The sequence below is a fragment of the Balaenoptera physalus genome (assembly GCF_965194825.1).
Source record: "Balaenoptera physalus genome assembly, chromosome: 4".
In the NCBI taxonomy this organism is placed as follows: Eukaryota; Metazoa; Chordata; class Mammalia; order Artiodactyla; family Balaenopteridae; genus Balaenoptera; species Balaenoptera physalus.
The window spans coordinates 139,884,927-139,903,662 of record NC_138891.1 but is presented as its reverse complement, the minus strand read 5'-3'; the positions used below and the strand labels follow the sequence as shown (position 1 = coordinate 139,903,662).

Genomic DNA, 18,736 nt, shown 5'->3' with positions numbered 1-18,736 from the left:
GACATTTGGACCCAGACATACATGGAGGGAAGATGATGTGAAGACACAGGGAGAAGGCCATGTAAAGATGGAGGCAGAGACTGGAAGGATGCAGCTGCAAGCTAAGGAACACTGAGGATTGCCGGCCACCACCAGAAGATGGAAGAGGAAAGGAAGAATTTTATTCAGAGTCCCAGAGGGGGCATAGCCCTCCTGACAGCTCGATTTCAGACTTCTAGCCTCCAGAACTATGAGGGACCACATTCCTGTTGTTTTAAGCCACTTAGTGTGTGGTCCTCTGTTAATGGCAACCCTTGGAAACCAATACAGCATGCGTGTTGTAGTTGGAACGTGAGAGCCTGGACGCCCAGGGATATCTATGAAGTGAGGAGAGTGGAGGACCGAGGACAAAACTCCAGGGACACCAACGTGTAAAGAGGGGCAAAGAAAGAAAACCCAAGCAGGGAGAGACTTGGAAATGGGACAAGTCACTCCATTTCTAAAACATGATGAACATAAGCAGCGTTGTCACGGAATAACTAAGGGGAGGTAATGGGGGAACAAGTAAAGAAAAACAAAATCCCCAAGCTAGATAATCCACTCAAGAGGAGTCAAGAATGTCTCCATCCACTGAAATATTTTGGCATGTCAGAATTTCAAAGGTATCTTTAGAGCCCAACAAAAATAATGTAGTCATGTATGTTTTGAATAAAATACATAATGGAATAGTTGATTCTCAGAGAGTTTAAGGTAGGCACATTTTTTTTTTTACAGTTTTTGTGCTGTAGGGTATTGAACAATTCATATGTGCAATTAGTTTTTGACAATTGATTAATTAATTAATGAAGTGGAGCATAGTGTGAGCTAGGTTGACAGCTGCATTGAAAATGGAAAAGTTTTAAAGTAAAATGGGTAAAAAATATGCAGAGAAGACTCTTGGTTCTAGTAAAATATTGAACTTAAAAGGATCTCTTGCGGAGCACCTGGAAGTTATGCATAGAATCTAACATCCTTTTAAATGCATAGCTGAACTGAGAAGAAAGTCAGTGAATTTCTTAGGGACTGAAAAAAAGGGGGGAACTGAGAACAGGGCAGCCCATTCTCATGTTGTCACCTGGTTGTCTTAGGTGGCATGAATGGGGGTGCCACGTTCCAATGTCTGTAATACAGAGATTTGGGTTTTAAAGGTTAATTAGGGGCAGGAAATGAGATCTTGGTCTTGCACAAAGCAGGAGTTGGACCTGATCCCTCCCCTTACTCTATACACACATGCACACAACTGTGTGGTCCAACAATCCTGAGTCTGAGAAATTAACCATTGAAAAGTAGTTATGAGCCAGTGATAACCTTGGGCACCTGGTGGAAGTAAGTACAAAATCTTCCTGGAGAAGCTTGCCTTCAATCCAGGCTTTACAGAATTCCTACAAAGACCCACAGAAAATGATTCTGCAATGCCAAATTATGAAAACAGGAAGAAACAATCTACCAAGACCAAGATTCAGCAGAAACAACAGACAACATGATTAAACCCTCAAGAATATTAGATAATTGAAGTATGATAGAGAATATAAAGTGAATAGATTTAAAAGTGACTAGATACATAAAAGAAGGAACCAAAAAAGAGAGGAAGAAGATATTACGGAAAAGAACAGATAATCTTGAGGAAGAAACAATAGAATTTCTAGAAACACAAAACAGTATTCAAAATTCAGCATCAAAAAATACCAAAAACTCAGTAGATGGATTAAACAGTTGATCTGAAAACATCAAAGAGTGAATTAGAGAAGGGAGACTTGAGATTGTTTTCAGAGTGCAGCACGTGACAAAGGAGTGGAAAATGAGAAAAAAAGTCAACGGTTGGGAAGGACTCATAGTAATGTCTTATGTAGATCTAATAGAAGTTCCAGCAAGAGAAAATAAAGAGAACGGAAGAGATGAAATATTGGAAGAGACTAAGACTTTCCCAAAATTGATGGACAAAACCATTCTCCAAGTACAGGAAACACCAGTCAGAGAAGGATAAATAAGAATTCATCTTCTCTAATTACATTATGGTGAGACTGAAGAACACCAAAGACAAAGTACTTTAGAGCCAGTACTAAAGAAAAAAGACAGACTATCTGAAAATAATGACAGTTATTGAGGACAGCAGACTTCTCAACAACAAAACAGGGCACAGAGGGCAGTAGAAGAAAATCTCCAGTGAGCTGGGAGAAACTGACAAAACTCTAGTTATCTTCTGGGCTCTTAACCTTTCTTTTTTTTCCTGCCACAGACTCTAATAAGGTGGAATAAAAATATTGGCCAACGTTATCTTATAAGGATGAATGACTAGTGTTGAGGGTTCCTAAATTCCTTCCATTCTGTGGGAAAAGGACATTTGGTGATTAACTTTAGATTTTGTTTAAAGATTAACAAGTAGAGAAACAAAAAAGGAACAAAGAAAAATAGATCAGTCCAATCAGGTATTTGGAAAGGAGAAATAAAGAACAGCCATAGCAATAATAGAAAGCATAAAGTGGTAGAAATCAGATATATCAGTAACAATAAATGTAAGTAGACCAAACTTGCCATTAAAGACAGAAAGTGATGAAGTAGATTTTTAAAAAAATATTCTAAAGTTAGTTATGTATATACTATTTACACAAACATCTAACACAGAGAAGGAATGACAGCAAATAGATGGGATAAGATATAGTAGTTAAATTTCAGTCAAAATAAAGCTGACAAGAATGGAAACAGAAAGCAGAAAACATTACTGGAGAAAATTGAGGGTTATCACATAATAAAAACAGTTTACATTTATGAAGAATATATAACAATGATAAAGTTGTATATACCTAATAACATAGCCTCAAAATACATAAAGAACTGTACAGAGAAATAGACAAATCCACCTTAGTGAGAGATTTAAATTTGCCTTTCTCAGTCTCTGATAGATCAATGACATGAAAATTATATATGCATTACTAATTTTGATCTAGTGGTTATTCATAGAAACCTGCACTCAACAATTAGAAGATAAGCCTTCTTTTTAAGCATGGTCAATCTGCAGAAATTGGCCACCAAAGGAGTAACAACCAGTATTCAAAAAATCAGAATCTTATACCTCCTTCACTGGCCAAAGTGCCGTAAAATTAGAAATCAATAATTATCAAAACAGTAACTGAGCCCCATTCATAGTATGGAAATGAAAAGGTTCAGAAGTAACCTTGATGTAGGCTCTTTACTTGAGCTCAAAGTTCAAGTTCTTGTGGAGTGAAGCTCAAATGTGAGCTAGTTCTCTTTATTAAGCTTCTTTATAAATGTAAAGTCTGTTCCGATGAGGAAGCAACATGCTAAATCTTATTTTTGCAGGCTTCTGAGTGTGTGGGACAGCAGACTGGCAGACTCACCAAGGTCTGGTTTTATAAACAAAGACCTCATAGGATTTTGATATGATTTAGAAGTACATTTTATTTTTGTTGGTATTTTTTCATTACCAAGGGTGATTTTTCTTTCTGGAAGCCAGTATTTTACATTGATACTGTTCAAGAAAAATGACACTCAGAGCTTATATTATCACCAATTTGGTTCTTGCTTAATCTTGCTTTTATTCATTCCTCTGGGGTGGGGTTGGGGGTCTCTGAAACAGGATGTTTGCCTACATGAGGTATTTTGTTTCAAGAAGGCACAGTATGTCTTCAGCAATGCAATATCCTTTTGCTTAATTTAAATATCTACTTAATATTTTCCTGGCAGCAGTGGAACTCTACTAGGGCAGAATCCAGTTTCAGGGAAATGTAAAAAAAATGTTCAACCCTAATCCCACCCACTGCTTGTCCCTCCTCCCCCTGCTTCCCCACCCAAACCTTAAATGGTGCAACTCTGCTTTGCTTTTATTTATTGTTTTAATCCCAGTTTACTGGAATAGCATTTGTAAAACTTTTGGATATTAACCATGTAATCTAAGATACAAATAAGAAACTGCAGAGAGAGAGATGGCTTCCTTTTTCTTTTACCCTGTACCATGGGGCTTTACCATTTTGATGTCCACGAAATGTGGAGTGATGACACAGATGTTTTCAAAACAATTGGACTGGAGGGCTGAAAACAAAACAACTTATCTGTAGTGGCTCTTGGTTCATCTCACAGAAGCACCTCCGAAAACTTCTTAAAATAAAGTGATAAATCAGACTTTTGTGTTTAGAGGAAGAGGCTGACCCTGTGATAATAGATTGTTTATTTCATTTTAGCAGAGTTTGCAATGCAAAATCCAGTGCGTGGATGCATTATTGCTCTGTAATGTGATATTGTTGGCAAAGTGCTTTCACATACGTTATCTCATTTACTTTTCTCTTCCCCTAACATTTCACTTAATTACCCACAGCAAAAAGAAAACAAATTCTAGAGAGGTTAACTTTTACATCTAAAGAACGGTTGAATCAGAGCCCAAATATGGGTATTCTGGCTCCCAATAAAGCCTTTTATTTGATCACCAACTTTGCTGTGCTTGATGTAATTTAAGACATTCTTTGATTCCTCAGACATTTTCAATGACTCTGAAATTCCTAGATCATAAAGTCTAGCCTTCTTAGCAAGATCCTCAAGGCTCTCCTTGATCTGTCTCCAACTTTCATTTCCATCCTCCTATGTCTCTGTGCTCCCTCTTAAACCCTCCACTCCAGCCACACCAAACTTCTCACATGTCCCTCAAAACCATCAGATATTTCATGCCTCGGTGGGTGTGAAGCTGGGCTCAAGCTGTTCCCCTAAACTAAAGGTCTTCTCTGCTTTTATCACCCTACTTCTGTCAAAATCCTTAATGCAGGCTCAAGCCAAACCCTTCTGGTGAAGCCTTTCCCTTTTTTCCTGGTTGGGGTCAGTTGCTACTTCTCTGTACTCCCGTCCTGCTTGGATAACACAGATTTCATTCTGCTTTGTGGGTTGTCTTCATGGCTGCCTACCTCAGTAGATTCTCAGCATCTTTGTCTTGGCCAATTCTGCATCCCTGAAATACTTGTGTATATTGTAAATGCTCAGTAACTCAGTTAAATTCAGCTTAGTCATTATCCTATGGGTCCTTGGAGTCTACACATTGTTTTATAAATGTCCATCAACAGATGAATGGATAAAGAAAATGTGGTACATATATATAATGGAATACTACTCAGCCATAAAATAGAACAAAACAGTGCCATTTGCAGCAACATGGATGCAGCTAGAGATTATCATATCAAGTGAAGTAAGTCAGAAAGAGAAAGACGAATACCATATGATATCACTTATATGTGGGATCTAAAATAGGACACAAATGAACTTATCTACGAAACAGAAACAGACTCACAGACATAGAGAACAGACGTGTGGTTGCCAAGGGGGAGGGAGCTAGGGGAAGGACGCAGTGGGAGTTTGGGATTAGCAGATGCAAACTAGTATATATAAAATAGATAACCAGTAAGGTCCTACTGGTATAGCACAGGGAACTGTATTCAATATCCTGTGATAAACCATAATGGAAAAGAATATGAAAAATAATGTATATTTAAGTATAAGTGAATCACTGTGCTGTACAGCAGAAATAAACACAACATTGTAAATCAACTATACTTCAATTAAAAAATAATAATAAAATGACCAAAAAACCACAAAAATCCAGGCTCAGTCGTGAGGTTAGGTGGCAGGTTCTGAGCTGCATCACTTCCTGGGGCAGAGGGTGTGGGATGCCACCCCTGAACAGAGGCAAAGGTGACCCTTGGTTAGAGCTCATCCTGTTGCCCCCTCCCCTTTCTCCTTCACATGCATAGTTGAGGAAAGAGATAAGGCCTCCTGAATCTTGTGGGACCTTGTGAGCTCCCTTCTGTTACGGTGGGTGGGCCAGAAGCAAGAAAACTTTGCTGACCTGTCATGGGCCATGGAGGAGACCTGGAAGCTTCTACTGGGCACTCTGTGGAGTTGAGGAGTGAGCTGGGACCCCACACACTGACCTGAACCCTAAACAACACTGTCTACAGTGGCACCATCCATGCCTGGTCCAGGGAGTTTGTGGGGAGCCCAGGGTGGGCTCTGCCATCAGGGCAGGGACAGGGCCTCCTCTCTTGTTATCAGTTCCCTGCCCAGAGATTCACGATAAGTGCTTACACCTCAAGAGCGTGGAGGACAGACACCCAAAGCGGATAGTGAGTGTGGGTGAGGATGCAAGAAGGGGCGAGTCCTCAAGCAGTGGGTGGTGTGTGGGCGCAGGCAGGGGGTGTGGGCTCAGGAGATGGCAGCTGGATGTGTGTAGGGTGAAGGGGTTGGGGAAGGACTGGGGATGATACCTATGAAGATGGTGGGCCCCGAAACCTGAGTCACGTGCTTTAGGCTGAAGAGTTTGGATTTGCCCCTTGCAGACTGTTCTCTTTTTATTTATTTATGTATGTATGTATGTATGTATGTATGTATGTATGTATGTATGTATGTATTTATTTATTTATTTATTTATGGCTGTGTTGGGTCTTCGTTTCTGTGCGAGGGCTTTCTCCAGTTGTGGCAAGCGGGGGCTACTCTTCATCACGGTGCGCGGACCTCTCACTATCGCGGCCTCTCTTGTTGCGGAGCACAGGCTCCAGACGCGCAGGCTCAGTAGTTGTGGCTCATGGGCCCACTTGCTCCGCGGCATGTGGGATCTTCCCAGACCAGGGCTCGAACCCGTGTCCCCTGCATTGGCAGGCAGATTCTCAACCACTGCGCCACCAGGGAAGCCCCCAGACTGTTCTCTTTACACCTGTAGAGTAGGTCCAGAGTAATGGTGCCCCATGGACAGGTTAGAAAGGAACATCTCATTTACTCTACCAAGTGGCTGTATTTTGTTTTTAATATTCTTTGCTTATAAATGTATAGGGCAGAGGTATGGAGATCAAATTCCAAAAGGATACAGGAGTAACCTGACTTTGTGTAATTTTATTCTTTTCAAATGAAGCAATTTCCATTAACAAACTGTATGAGAAAGTAACATTAAAATATTATACTCTTGAAAGTTTTATAAAAACATTTTAACAAATGTATATATATTATATATATATATAATCCTTTATAAAACCTTGTTTTGATTTTGAAACATAGAGAATACTTTTTTTTATAAATAACTTTTTTTTTTTTTAATTAATTTATTTACTTTTGGCTGTGTTGGGTCTTTGTTTCTGTGCGAGGGCTTTCTCCAGCTGCGGCAAGCGGGGGCCACTCTTCATTGCGGTGCGCGGGCCTCTCACTATCGCGGCCTCTCTTGTTGCGGAGCACAGGCTACAGACGCGCAGGCTCAGTAATTGTGGCTCACAGGCGGGGCCAGTTGCTCCGTGGCATGTGGGATCTTCCCAGACCAGGGCTCGAACCCGTGTCCCCTGCATTGGCAGGCAGATTCTCAACCACTGCGCCACCAGGGAAGCCCCATATAAATAACTTTTTAACCCAAGTATTATATGTGTATTGTAGGAAAGAGAGAAGATAAAGTTTAGTGAAAAGAAAACTTTTAAATCTCCATTCCTTTTTTTCAGAGACAGTAGTTGCCATTTCACTGTATATCTCTCCAAAATTCTTTCCATGGTTATGTTTATATTTCTTTGCAAAATATAATTATTCTACCATAATGTTTCTAATGTTTAAATTTAATCTATTTTGAACAGTTTTCATATCAATAACTACATTCAGCAGTGTAATTTTTAGTTTCTAAATATCACAGGACTGTTCCTAAATGTACAACAACTTAACTAGTTCTCTTTCTGTGGGACATTTAGGGTGTTTCCAATGTTTTGCTATTATAAACAACACTACAAAGAACATCCTTGAAAATAAATCATTGCGCACTTCCTCTCTGATTTCCTAAGGATAAATTTCTAGAAGTGGAATTTTTAGTTTAGAGACTATACACACAGTTTTTTAAAAGGCATTTGAAATGTATTGCCAAATTGTTCATTGGAAAGGTTGTAGCAATTTACGCTCAGGCCAGCAGTACAAGAGAATGGCCATTTGACCAATCCAAAGTGAGAATTTAAGAATTATAACAGGGCAGGTCAAGGAGGAATTGGTCTCTGGGGTCTTGCATGTGATTCCCTTAAAGGAAAATTGAATAAGCCATTACAACCTTGGGCTTAGCGAGGGAAACCAATTAACAGGCACACCAAGGGATACTGGAGAGACTGGACTTCTTTTTTGGCTATCTTCCTAAGATGTCATTTGACCATTTTAACATGAACCCAGGAACTTTCAGGAAGATGTTTATGTATCATTTTTAGAATATCTGTTTCCACCATTAAGAGAAGAAAATGCCTTCCTAGAATGAACTGATTTCTAGGAAGCAGTTACACCAAAATATAGTCCTTCCAGGTTGTTAAAGGCAAAACAAAACAGAAAGAAGAGTTTGGCTAATACCTACTGGTGGAATTTATAGGAAATGGCTTGGGGACCCCTGTGGAAGGGAGGGTCTTCTCTCCGAGAGGGCCGTTTAACTGTCCTCTGCACAGAACCAAGGAAAGAGGACTTGAATTCAGGGCATCCGAAGACCAATATATGATCTGTTCCTGAATAATGAGGAGTCATGACATACCATGAGAAAAAGGGAAAAAAGGACTTTCTATGGAAACATTCTGGAGTTTAGAACATTTTATCCCTGAAAGCCGAATGCTGACCCAATGGCAAAGAGCCATCTGAACTTCAGTGACTTGGACAGAGTTAACATTCCCAATACACATTCGGTTTTCACAGGCTAACAAAATGTTTCCATGTGTTTGGATTACAAAGGAATATGCACAGCTTTCTGTCAACACTGCCATTTGAGCTTTTGTAGATGTTGTGCGCTTTGTAGCAGAACCAGAGTTCTTAGTTTATAGCTTCTACGCGTGCGCCCTATGACCAGCGATTCTACATCTAGGTACTCACCTAGGCCAGCACTTTCTCAGGCTTAACGTGCACACAGATCAGCTGAGAATTCTATGAAAATATACACTCTGATTCAGTAGGCCTGTGGCAGCACCTGGGATTCTGCATTTCTAATTAGATCCCACGACCACACTCTGAGTAGTGAAGCCCCAGGGTAGATGGTCTGAACCACTTCAGAATTACCTGGTCAGCTTTTAACAACCCTGATGCCCGGGCTGCCCTCCAGCAGAATTAACTCAGAATCTTCGTGGGTGAGACCAGACGTCAGTAGTTTTTTTATCTCCCCATGATTCTAATGTGGAACCCAGGCTGTGGACCAATGCAGATTGCTTCACATGTGGGTGGGGAGGGAGACACAGGGGTCTTCATTGATAAGTAAGTTGGGTATATTTGTGTGGGGGGGTGGGGATATCCGAGAGCGGCTTAAATGATGAAATATACCTCCGTGGATTGACTTGGACACATCTTGAAAATACAGTGCCGAACGCCAAAAGCAAATCAGATGCCATTTATGTTAACTTAAAGGCACACAACAATGTATATACAGTGGATATGGTAAAAGTATTCAGATGTGTATAGGGATGATGCTTGTATCATTTCAGGATAGTGGGTCCTCCTGGAGTGTCCAGGAGGGGAATAGGTTAGGGATGCATTGTATTGGAGTTGAAAGAATTTGTTTCTATTAAAAAAGATATGAAAAAGTAGGGAATGAACGAAAGAAGGGAGGGAGGGGGAGGCAGAAAGAGAGTGAGAAAGAAAAAGAAAGGAAAGAAGGAAGGATGGGAGGGAGGGAGAAAGGGAGGAGAATTCTGGTGACCGTGGCTGGCTGGCTGTTTCTCACTGTTACTGCTACTGACCCTGGAAACCGAAAATGTATCCCAACAGCACATCGCATGCCCATTCTTGAGCAGCCTGAAACATTAGTAAGACCAAACAAGCTTCTAAAACTATTAGCTAGAAAGCAATTCAAAAGGGTGATGTATTCCCACAGCAGATATTTTCACTCACGATGATCTGAGTATCGTGGCACGCCTGCCTTCTATGAGCCTGTCCAGAGGACCCAGACCAAGGCTTTCATTTCACATTGGAAACAGACACAGAAGGGAGAAGCAGCCTCTGGAGGCTGCAGCGTTGAGAGACCCTGGGATCAGGACTCTGGGCTCCTGCTCCTTTGCCCAGGTGTGTCTCTGTGCTCAGGGACCCCAGGGAGGAGCCCAGTCTGCTGGCGAGGCGCCCTGGGTACCCCTCCACCCAGGCTGTTTGTGTGGGGTAGTCCCAACTTGTGTTTCCGTTGGGGATCACCTGCTCCTTTTCCCCAGAGACCTGCTCTCCTGGTCATACAGGGGTCCCCTCCCATACGTGGCAGCAAAGCGTGATGACACCGCCTGCATCCTGTGGGGTGTTTGTGCCCCAGCTGTGGAATGTGAAAGTCCCCCAGCCAGCTTGCCTCCTGCAGGTGTGAGTTAGTTGCAAAACCAAGTTCTCTGCAGGAAAAGCATGTAACTGACGGCTCTCTCTTAGAAACACTAGCTCCTGGGAAGTGCTAGGGTTCTGGTTGACCTACACATCATCTCCAATTCTGTGGTCAGTATTTTTCAGTATTTCATACAAATACTGTATGGGTTTTTTTTTTTTGGTAATCTGTAATTAACATCTTCCTGATATGTGTTGCTCTTATTTCATATAAAGATACCAGTCATTTTCTGAGGAAAGAAAGTTTTCATTTATTCTTATTCATTTTTTCCCATTCTTTTTAAAATTGAAGTATAGTTGATTTACAATGTTGTGTTAGTTTCAGGTATACAGCAAAGTGATTCATATATATATACACACACACACATATTTTTATATGAATAAATGAATAAATAAAAATTAAAAGAAACTAATAAAAAGAAAATCCCATCCCTACAGGAAACTTTAGATTATCTGAGCAACAAAAGGGCAGGTGGTGTGAATAATCCTAAACTTCCAGAACAATTCACTTTAAAGACAATGATCTCTGACTGTGAGTCAGTTGGTCTTCCTCAGACATTCTCCTCGGACTGGTCCCTGAGCCTGGCTTGAGGCTGTGCTTCTGGAAGAGTGGGAGGGGATGCTCTGGAAAGCTATGGCTGGTGGGAGATCCCACCTGGGATATGGCTCTACCCCAGAAATTTGTCTTCAGGAGTTGACCAAATACGCTTCCATCCCCTTTCAGATCCTATGCTATGGAGTACGGACCATGTCCGGCAGTGGCTGGAGTGGGCAGTGAAAGAATATGGCCTTCCGGACGTCGACATCTTATTGTTCCAGAATATTGACGGGAAGGAGCTGTGCAAGATGACCAAAGACGACTTTCAGAGGCTCACCCCGAGCTACAACGCTGACATCCTTCTGTCGCATCTCCACTACCTCAGAGAGAGTAAGGCAGTCCCCGCTCCCACAGAGAGCACTGTCGAGAGGTCCTTGTTAACGTAAGATGCGAGGGTTCAGCCCAGTTGCCGACAGCATCTTGCTGCCCTAACCCAATTCCCATTAGGATCTGAGAGAATGCTTATAAGTGATGACTTAGGTGATTGCGTAATGAGAAGTAGTCAGTGCTTTTACGAGAAGCGGCAAAGTCAACTACCATTCAGCTGCCTCCTCCAGGGTCCCCCAGCCAAGAAGATCACATGCCAAAGGGAAACAGAGCTTTATCTGGTCACACATGATTTCATCTCTATGATGCCCAAATAGAAATAGAAACATTATGGAAAGGCTCCTACTTGATGGGAATTGTGGAGTTTATCTTCCCTAAAGCCAAACCAAGCTCCCCTTCGTATCCCACTGGAACACAAAATGAGGAACATTTTCACTTGGTATCTTGAGATGTGGCTTAGCCTGTCACAATGGGAATGGCGTCTTGGCAATGAGAGGCATGAATCCACAGAGTCTGCTGCATGCTTTAATATTTCAAATGTCAAGCATGATCAGAAGGAGATAGTAGAGACAGTGCAACAGTGGGTGGTGTGAACTCTTTGGTGTAAACGCTTTGCTTGGCATCCCAACCACTTCTTCCCTGAACTCAATATGGATCCCCATCTAGGTTTTAACATGCTAACCAGTAGCAGGGCCATGGAGAGATTTCCACGCAGCCCATGATAATAGGGTGGGGAGTGGGGTGGATGTTTTCCTTCTTTTTCTTCTTTTTTTTTTTTTTTTTCAAGGAAGGTAATTCTCTCTCTCTTTTTTCATTTGGATGTTGCTTTTTGTTTTGTTTTGTAGCACCTCTTCCACATTTGACTTCAGATGATGTTGATAAAGCCTTACAAAACTCTCCACGGTTAATGCATGCTAGAAACACAGGTAATGCTGGCCCTGCCCCTTCCCCCCAGGACAAGTGTAGGGTTTTGTTTACAGGTTGCATGCTTTACAGGTAGAATGTGGGACAGTCAGTGCATCAGGAAGGCAGAAGTCAGAGGTGGATGGTTGAGGGGTCCTTGGTAGGTTGAGGCTGTGTGTTGGCGGTACCACAGCCTCAAGGCAGGAGGCACTCTTTGGTCTCTGAACACTCCCCCACTTCCCTTGCCAGTCAAAGGATTTCTTTCAACCAGGAGATGTGCAGAATTAGCCTTCAGCCGTAGCCTCAGCTCACATTTGCTGGATTACAGTCTGCTGCTGTTAGTCCTCAAGTATGCTCTGTGCTGACTGTAGAAACTAAAAGCATGTTCCGTATGAAGGGGCCCTTAGCATGCTCCTTTTTTCTTCTTTTCCTTTTAAAATTTTTCTTCTTAAAGGAATGTTTACTAGGACAAGCAGGAGTTTTGCTTTCCCCTTTTTGGTAAAGTTTTAGGGCATTCAACTTGACTTGAATCTTCTTGCACAGTCTTTGTACATTGGCAAAAGGCAGCAGGAGGGAATGTCGGTTACTTTTGGGGAGCTTTTGTTGTGAGGGAAACCGTGTTATGACTTCGGAAGACTTGAAATTAGTGACTAACTAAATACCTGCTATTCTATGTCTAACCATTGAGTCTACATTTTGTTTATTTATCTATTTCGTTTTTTTTTTTGCCTGAGCCTGATAGAGTTTAACGTGATGCTTCTTCCTGGCTAACCCTCCTCCCCCCCCTCTTAGTAAAGGCTGAGAGCAGAGGCTGGGCTTTCTGTGGATGAATGTGGTCCTGTCACACCCATTTCCTCCCTGGTGATGGAGACACTTACAGAAGCATGGCCTCAGGCTGCTCAACCCATTGTTATCAGCCTGCAGGGACCCTCTGCCACCAGCAGGCTAGGGAGAAAACCATCTAGTGTTGGAAAGACTTCAGTAACCCCTCATAGGCAAGCCAGCCAATCCATGATCAGCCCTCACATAGGAATACAGCCATTTTCCAAATACTTGCCATGTTATTTTTAAATGTATGCTGTGAGTGGGTCCAGGCTTGAGTATTACAAAGGGATTGCTAGTTGATCTCCCATAGCCAGAAGGTTGTGCTTTTAATCTGAAATTTAAAAAAAATTGCTTTGAGTCAATAATACACTTTTTCAATGTAGGTTACACAATCAGCCTATTAATGACCTTGTGGCCAGAAATAGCAAGCACCTTAGACAAAGTAATTCCCCTCCCATAGGAAATGCCTTGGAGATACACACACTTTCTGATAATTTCTTAGTCATTTAAAAACTTTTTAGCAGAGGATGAAAGTGTCAGGAAAGCTCTGACTTCATTATTTTTCCTATTGCTAAACATAGAAGCAATCGAAAAGCAGGACAACAAATTCCAAACGGACTGACCTGTGAAAAGAGAATTAGTTCCACTAACAATTTGAGAATTGATGGAGAGAGAGAAAGGGAAAATGTGCATCTGAACAGAGATACGGATTAATTTTTAAAAAGATCCATAGATTCTTTGGCAAAATATTTATCATTCTTTGGTACTACTTTCCAAGGGCTCTGTAAAGTGTTTTATGGGTTTTATACAATTTGAAAATTAAAACGTCCACCATAGAATTGTTTTAATAAAATGAGCTTGCAGGGGGATGGGCAGACCCACAGATGGGCTTCAGGAGGAAGCTGTAAAATCAAAACACAAGACGCCTTGTGCCAAGTGGGGCACAGAGAGAGTCACATCTCTTCCATCTTCAGCATCTGTTTCTGACCCGTGTGCTAGTCCCTTCTCCCGAAGTCTGGCATGGCAGGTTCTAGTAGGCCACCTCCCTTGGTTGTCACGGGGCAAAGTAGATTAGGCGCTGTTGCTGAGATCAGATCAACGACCACAGCAAAAGACCTTCACATGTTTTGTCTTTCCTTTTGTCTGCAGGGGGTGCAGCTTTTATTTTCCCAAATACTTCAGTATATCCTGAAGCTACGCAAAGAATTACAACTAGGCCAGGTACGAAAACACCCCTGTGTAATCTCTTTATTGAGAGACATCCCAGGATGTCCTGTGAGATCCGTGACCTACGTCACGAGACACAAAGACAGCTGATCTTGGATCGGACCTCTAAACAGTCTTATTCTGCCTCTGTGGATCTGGCGCCTAGAATCAGACCGTTCCATTCAGAGATCACGCGAACAGTCCCTGAACTGTGGGATTATAATCAGGTCAGCCCCTTCACTAGCTGCTCTCAAAGACAGATGGGCCAAGAAGGCATCCTGGATGCCTGGCGATAAGGAATCCATCCGGTTTCGAGTTTACAGAAGGACATAAGTGTAATCTATCCGTCCTCAAGGCACAGCACAGAGCAGGAGGCAGCCCCCTAACACTAGTGGCTGGTTCCCAGCTGTCAGGAGAGCCAGTCTTTCAGAGCAGAAGCATGTAATCAATCATATTTACACCTGAGTCTTACTTTGTGTCTTTCCCGATGACTTGATTAGGTTATTAATTTACGCGTCATTCACGAAAAGAATCACTATTTATCAAGTGTCTATTAGTGCCAAGCATGATGTTAGATTCTGGGAATCTAAGGATGAACCAGACTTCAGAAAGCTTCCTGTCTTCAGAAAGCTGGCCTGTTCATTCCACAGTTATCCATGGAGCCTCCTGAGTGCCAGCCACGGGGGTGCAGCAGAGAACAAGCCCACAGGCACACAGCCTAAAGCTCTAGATGTTTCTAGATGTAAAGCCACCTAGAGCCAGAAACATCACACACATACACATTTAACCTTACGGGCTAGGTACCTAGAGCCGGAGAGACAGATATGGATGTTTAACCTAAAGCACTGATTTTATAGTAGAGGCAACACCTCTAACGACAGAGGCTCTGGGAACAGGAAGGGAAAGGAATTCATCCCTCCATGAAAGGGGGAAGGAAGCGTTGCAGAGGAAGGACCATATGCCAGAGGAGGATTAGGTGTTGCCAGGTGGAGGGGGTGACATTGGGCAAGCATGGCTCAAACATCTGTCCCCTCGCTGGGATGTACAACCCCATGAACTGGATGACACACGCCAGCCTCACAGCTGAGGAGTCGTGATTAGGGCTGTGGGATGGTTTTTCCCTATTCACACGTGGATCTAGAACTCACGTCTTCTTAGACCCAAGCTGTTGCTCTTGGACGTCTGTCACGTGTCCAGGCTGCCCAAGTCCTAGTTTGAACTGGTCCCAGGCACTAAGCTTGGCGCTGCTGTTTCTTCCCAGTGAAAAAGACAGGGGGGCCAGTGAGCTAAATAGCCCGGGTGAAGATGCTTCTCGGAGCTTTTCTCACCCCGACACAGCCCTGGTACTGTGACTTCAGGCTGGCGATTTTCTGTCCTCTAACCTCATAAAGTCTGCCACCATTCCTCCTGGGAAGCATAGTGGAAAGGCTTGGCGATAGTGCTTAGTTACCTCTGACACAGGCCATTTGATCGTGGACAAGACCCAGGGTCTGGAGTGAACTAGATTGACCCTAAAGAAACCCGCCGTGGATACTGAGAAAGGACAATGAAAGTGCATGTGTCACACTAGCTCTAGACATTCCTGAGTTTACCGCCAGTAAATGGTCCCTTGGGAGGACATGGGAAGTGTAGGAAAATCACAATGGTTTTGTGAGTGTTTTAAAGAAGTTTCCATACATACTCACAGAAGTCAAAGCTATCTGTGAAACATTTGGCCATGGGTTGCTTATTTGTTTGTTTGTTTGAAGCAATTTCATGGATGCCTCTAGTTGCAAAAGCCAGGGATTGTGAGCTGGTGTCAGGGCTGTGTGGCCGCATGAGTTCGTTCAACATGATGGTCGGAGCAGCCGGCCGGCTGCCTGTTGCTTCATAGACGGAACAATGGGTCCTGGAGCTCCTTTCCTCCCTATTTGAGGATATGGTGGATTTGGAAGATACGGCGCGTCCAGGTGTCAGAGAGGAGAGTGGCCTGGAGGACTCTGGCTGGGACACCACTCTGTGCTTCAGCCCAGGGGGAGACAAGGGTGGCAAACGCTAATTCACCTAGCAAAGCCCTGATAATGCTCTTTTCTTGGGTCTGTCATTCAAGTGTGACTTGATTTGTACCAAAATACGCTGCTGTGATTCTGAAAGGAGATACAAATATTAGTGTCTGAGCTACAGAGAGTTGAAAATCAGAGTGAATGAGCCAGAGAACGGTTTGCTGTCAGCCAGACTGAGGGATTCAAACTTGGAGAATAGACTTGTTTGTATACCTTGGGTGGACCAGTGATCAACCTTGCAGGAATGGTCTTGTGAGTGTGAAAGCTTATGACGGTGCAGTTGGAGAAGTTTGTGATGGGTCAGGGGGGATGGGTGTTGCAGATCATGGGGGGAGGGGGTCACTGGGAATCTGACTGTGTCCCTTTGGTTGGTGGGTATCTGACTGCTTTCAGAAGAGCTGGTTGCTGACTTTCCTTGGGAGAGGTCCTTGGGTCCTTGGGGACAGAGACCCGAGTTCCCGTTCCCCTGCACTCTTGGTTTGCTGATGGACACTCTTGGTGTCCATCCATTTCTCTAATTCCATGTCCACGGAGACAGAGGACTCCTTCCTCCCACCTGTGTCATCCTGCTGAGTCCAGCTTCCCAGTGTTCCCTCCCCACTTCCTTCCTTTCCTTCCTCCTCAAGTAACCACCCCCGTCTACCTTTTCTTCTTGTCATGGCCCAGCTTCCCAAAAAGATCATTTATTCCAGAGTCCCCTTACTGCCTGCCCTGTCGTTTCAGTTTCGCCCCCCCACCAATTGTCCGGGACTGTTCAGTGACCTTACAGGATAACACATGATGGACAATATACTCTTTTGTTCATGCCTCATCCCCTCTGTGCTTGTTCCTATTAATTTCATCCAAATTTTCCTGATTCAAAATGCACCCTCTTTCATGATCCCTTTGTTGAATTAGCATTTAGATGAGTCTCTCCTCTCCTCTTAGAAAGTGCTAGCACATAGGCAGATCCGTTTACGTTCTTTTTTTATGATCGAATTTCATGGTGTCGCATGTGTTTCCTGGGTAGTCAGTTATTATGACCAGAAGCCCTTTCCCCATCTCCCCTGTAAACACCCTCCTTCTTTGCTGAACACATGCTTTTTGACCATGAACCCATGGCCATGGCCCCTTGAGGCCTCAAGTGGCATAAACAGAGACAGGTCTGACTCAGAGAAACTTGCAAGCTGGTTTTTGACCTCATGATGTGAGCCCTGCCTGGCATCCTAGGAGCAGTGTATGTGAAAGCTCTGGTGTGTGCCCAGGACGATCTGTAACCCCACCTTCTCCTCCTCCGTCACCGTGGTAATCCACGCACCATGATACGCATCTAGGATTTTATCGAAGGAGACTGGAGACTTGGGTCTGCAAGTGCAGCCTTGACTTTCCCTTTTCAGCTGGTGCTCCTCAAGGGTTTCTCGGAATCTGAAATGATTCCTCCTTTGGAGTTTGCAGCTCAGTGCCATTCAGCATCTCCAGTCATAGCAAGATGACACAGCCAATGCACTGTCTCCTCAGTTAAGTAAAGCCTGTATCACAGCAAGTGGCTGAAAATGCATTCTTGGCTTTGCCCTAACTGTACTCTAACCACAGATCTGTACATCTGTACACCTAGTTGAAAAGGGAAGGCAAAATGCCCCCAGATCTCCATGTCTTTGACAGAGGAGTTTAGAAGACTGTAGGGAGAGCTAGAGGAAAACAAGAGAGAGTGATTTAATCATGTTAGTAGGCTTGACCCTGAAAATTGCTTGCATTAGATAGGGGTTTATAGATTGGTTTAGGTCAATAGCTCTCGGTCTTTGTCTTTGCCATTAGCATCTAAGTTCATTGAGAGCTGGCAAAATTCAACCTTTCACATCCAGTGCAACCAGGGACCTCTAGAGTTACTTTGAAAATGTGGCATGGATCCCCAGAATGAGGATAAGCTCTCCCATGATCCAAGTTCTGGTCCTTTAAAAAAATAAAGTGGTGGGTGGATGTCAAGAGGGCTAGTGGGCTGTTCTTCAGTAATCTTGATGAAAGGAGAGTGTAAAATTTGGTGAACTTAATCCTGCAGGAAGGGCAGCAAGGATGCTTGCTTACATCATTGATGTCTAGGGAAGGGAGTAGTTGGGGGAAGGAGTCTCATTCAGAATCAGGAACTGATCTTGACTCCCAGAAAATAAACAAAGGTGCTGGGGTGGAGGGAGCCAACACCAGTCAAACTCCCTATTTGTAGTTTTCATGGTTTTTGGTCTAGATCATGGCATACAGCATACTTCTTTGGTAACCCTCAGCTGCCTATGAAATGGCTTTTATAAAGTTTAGTTTTAAAACACAGTCTGTTACAGAAAAAAATTAGCAGAACCCATGCCAGAAAGCAGCCTTCCCTGACACAGGACCTTCTGCCAAGTGTATGAGTTAATGACCTTGAAGATTAAAGTTGAAGAGAAATGGAGAGTGGATTGAAATGACCACCAAAAATGAAATGTAAACTATGTTCTTACTAGAAGTCTTATGATCTACTCTCCAT

At 43.1% G+C, this 18,736-nt stretch overlaps 1 protein-coding gene across 5 annotated transcripts in view; it reads left to right on the top strand.

Moving 5' to 3' along the window:
• The window catches only part of ERG (ETS transcription factor ERG), a 293,551-nt gene that overhangs the window by 259,522 nt on the left and 15,293 nt on the right, over positions 1-18,736 (top strand). For 3 of the 5 annotated variants that reach the window (XM_082458823.1, XM_082458824.1, XM_082458825.1), the window contains exons 6-8: positions 11,069-11,272; positions 12,115-12,195; positions 14,147-14,218. In XM_082458823.1, coding sequence (XP_082314949.1) covers positions 11,069-11,272; positions 12,115-12,195; positions 14,147-14,218 — 357 coding nt within the window. The remainder of the gene's footprint in view (positions 1-11,068; positions 11,273-12,114; positions 12,196-14,146; positions 14,219-18,736) is intronic. The other 2 variants (XM_082458826.1, XM_082458827.1) reach the window with 2 other exon arrangements.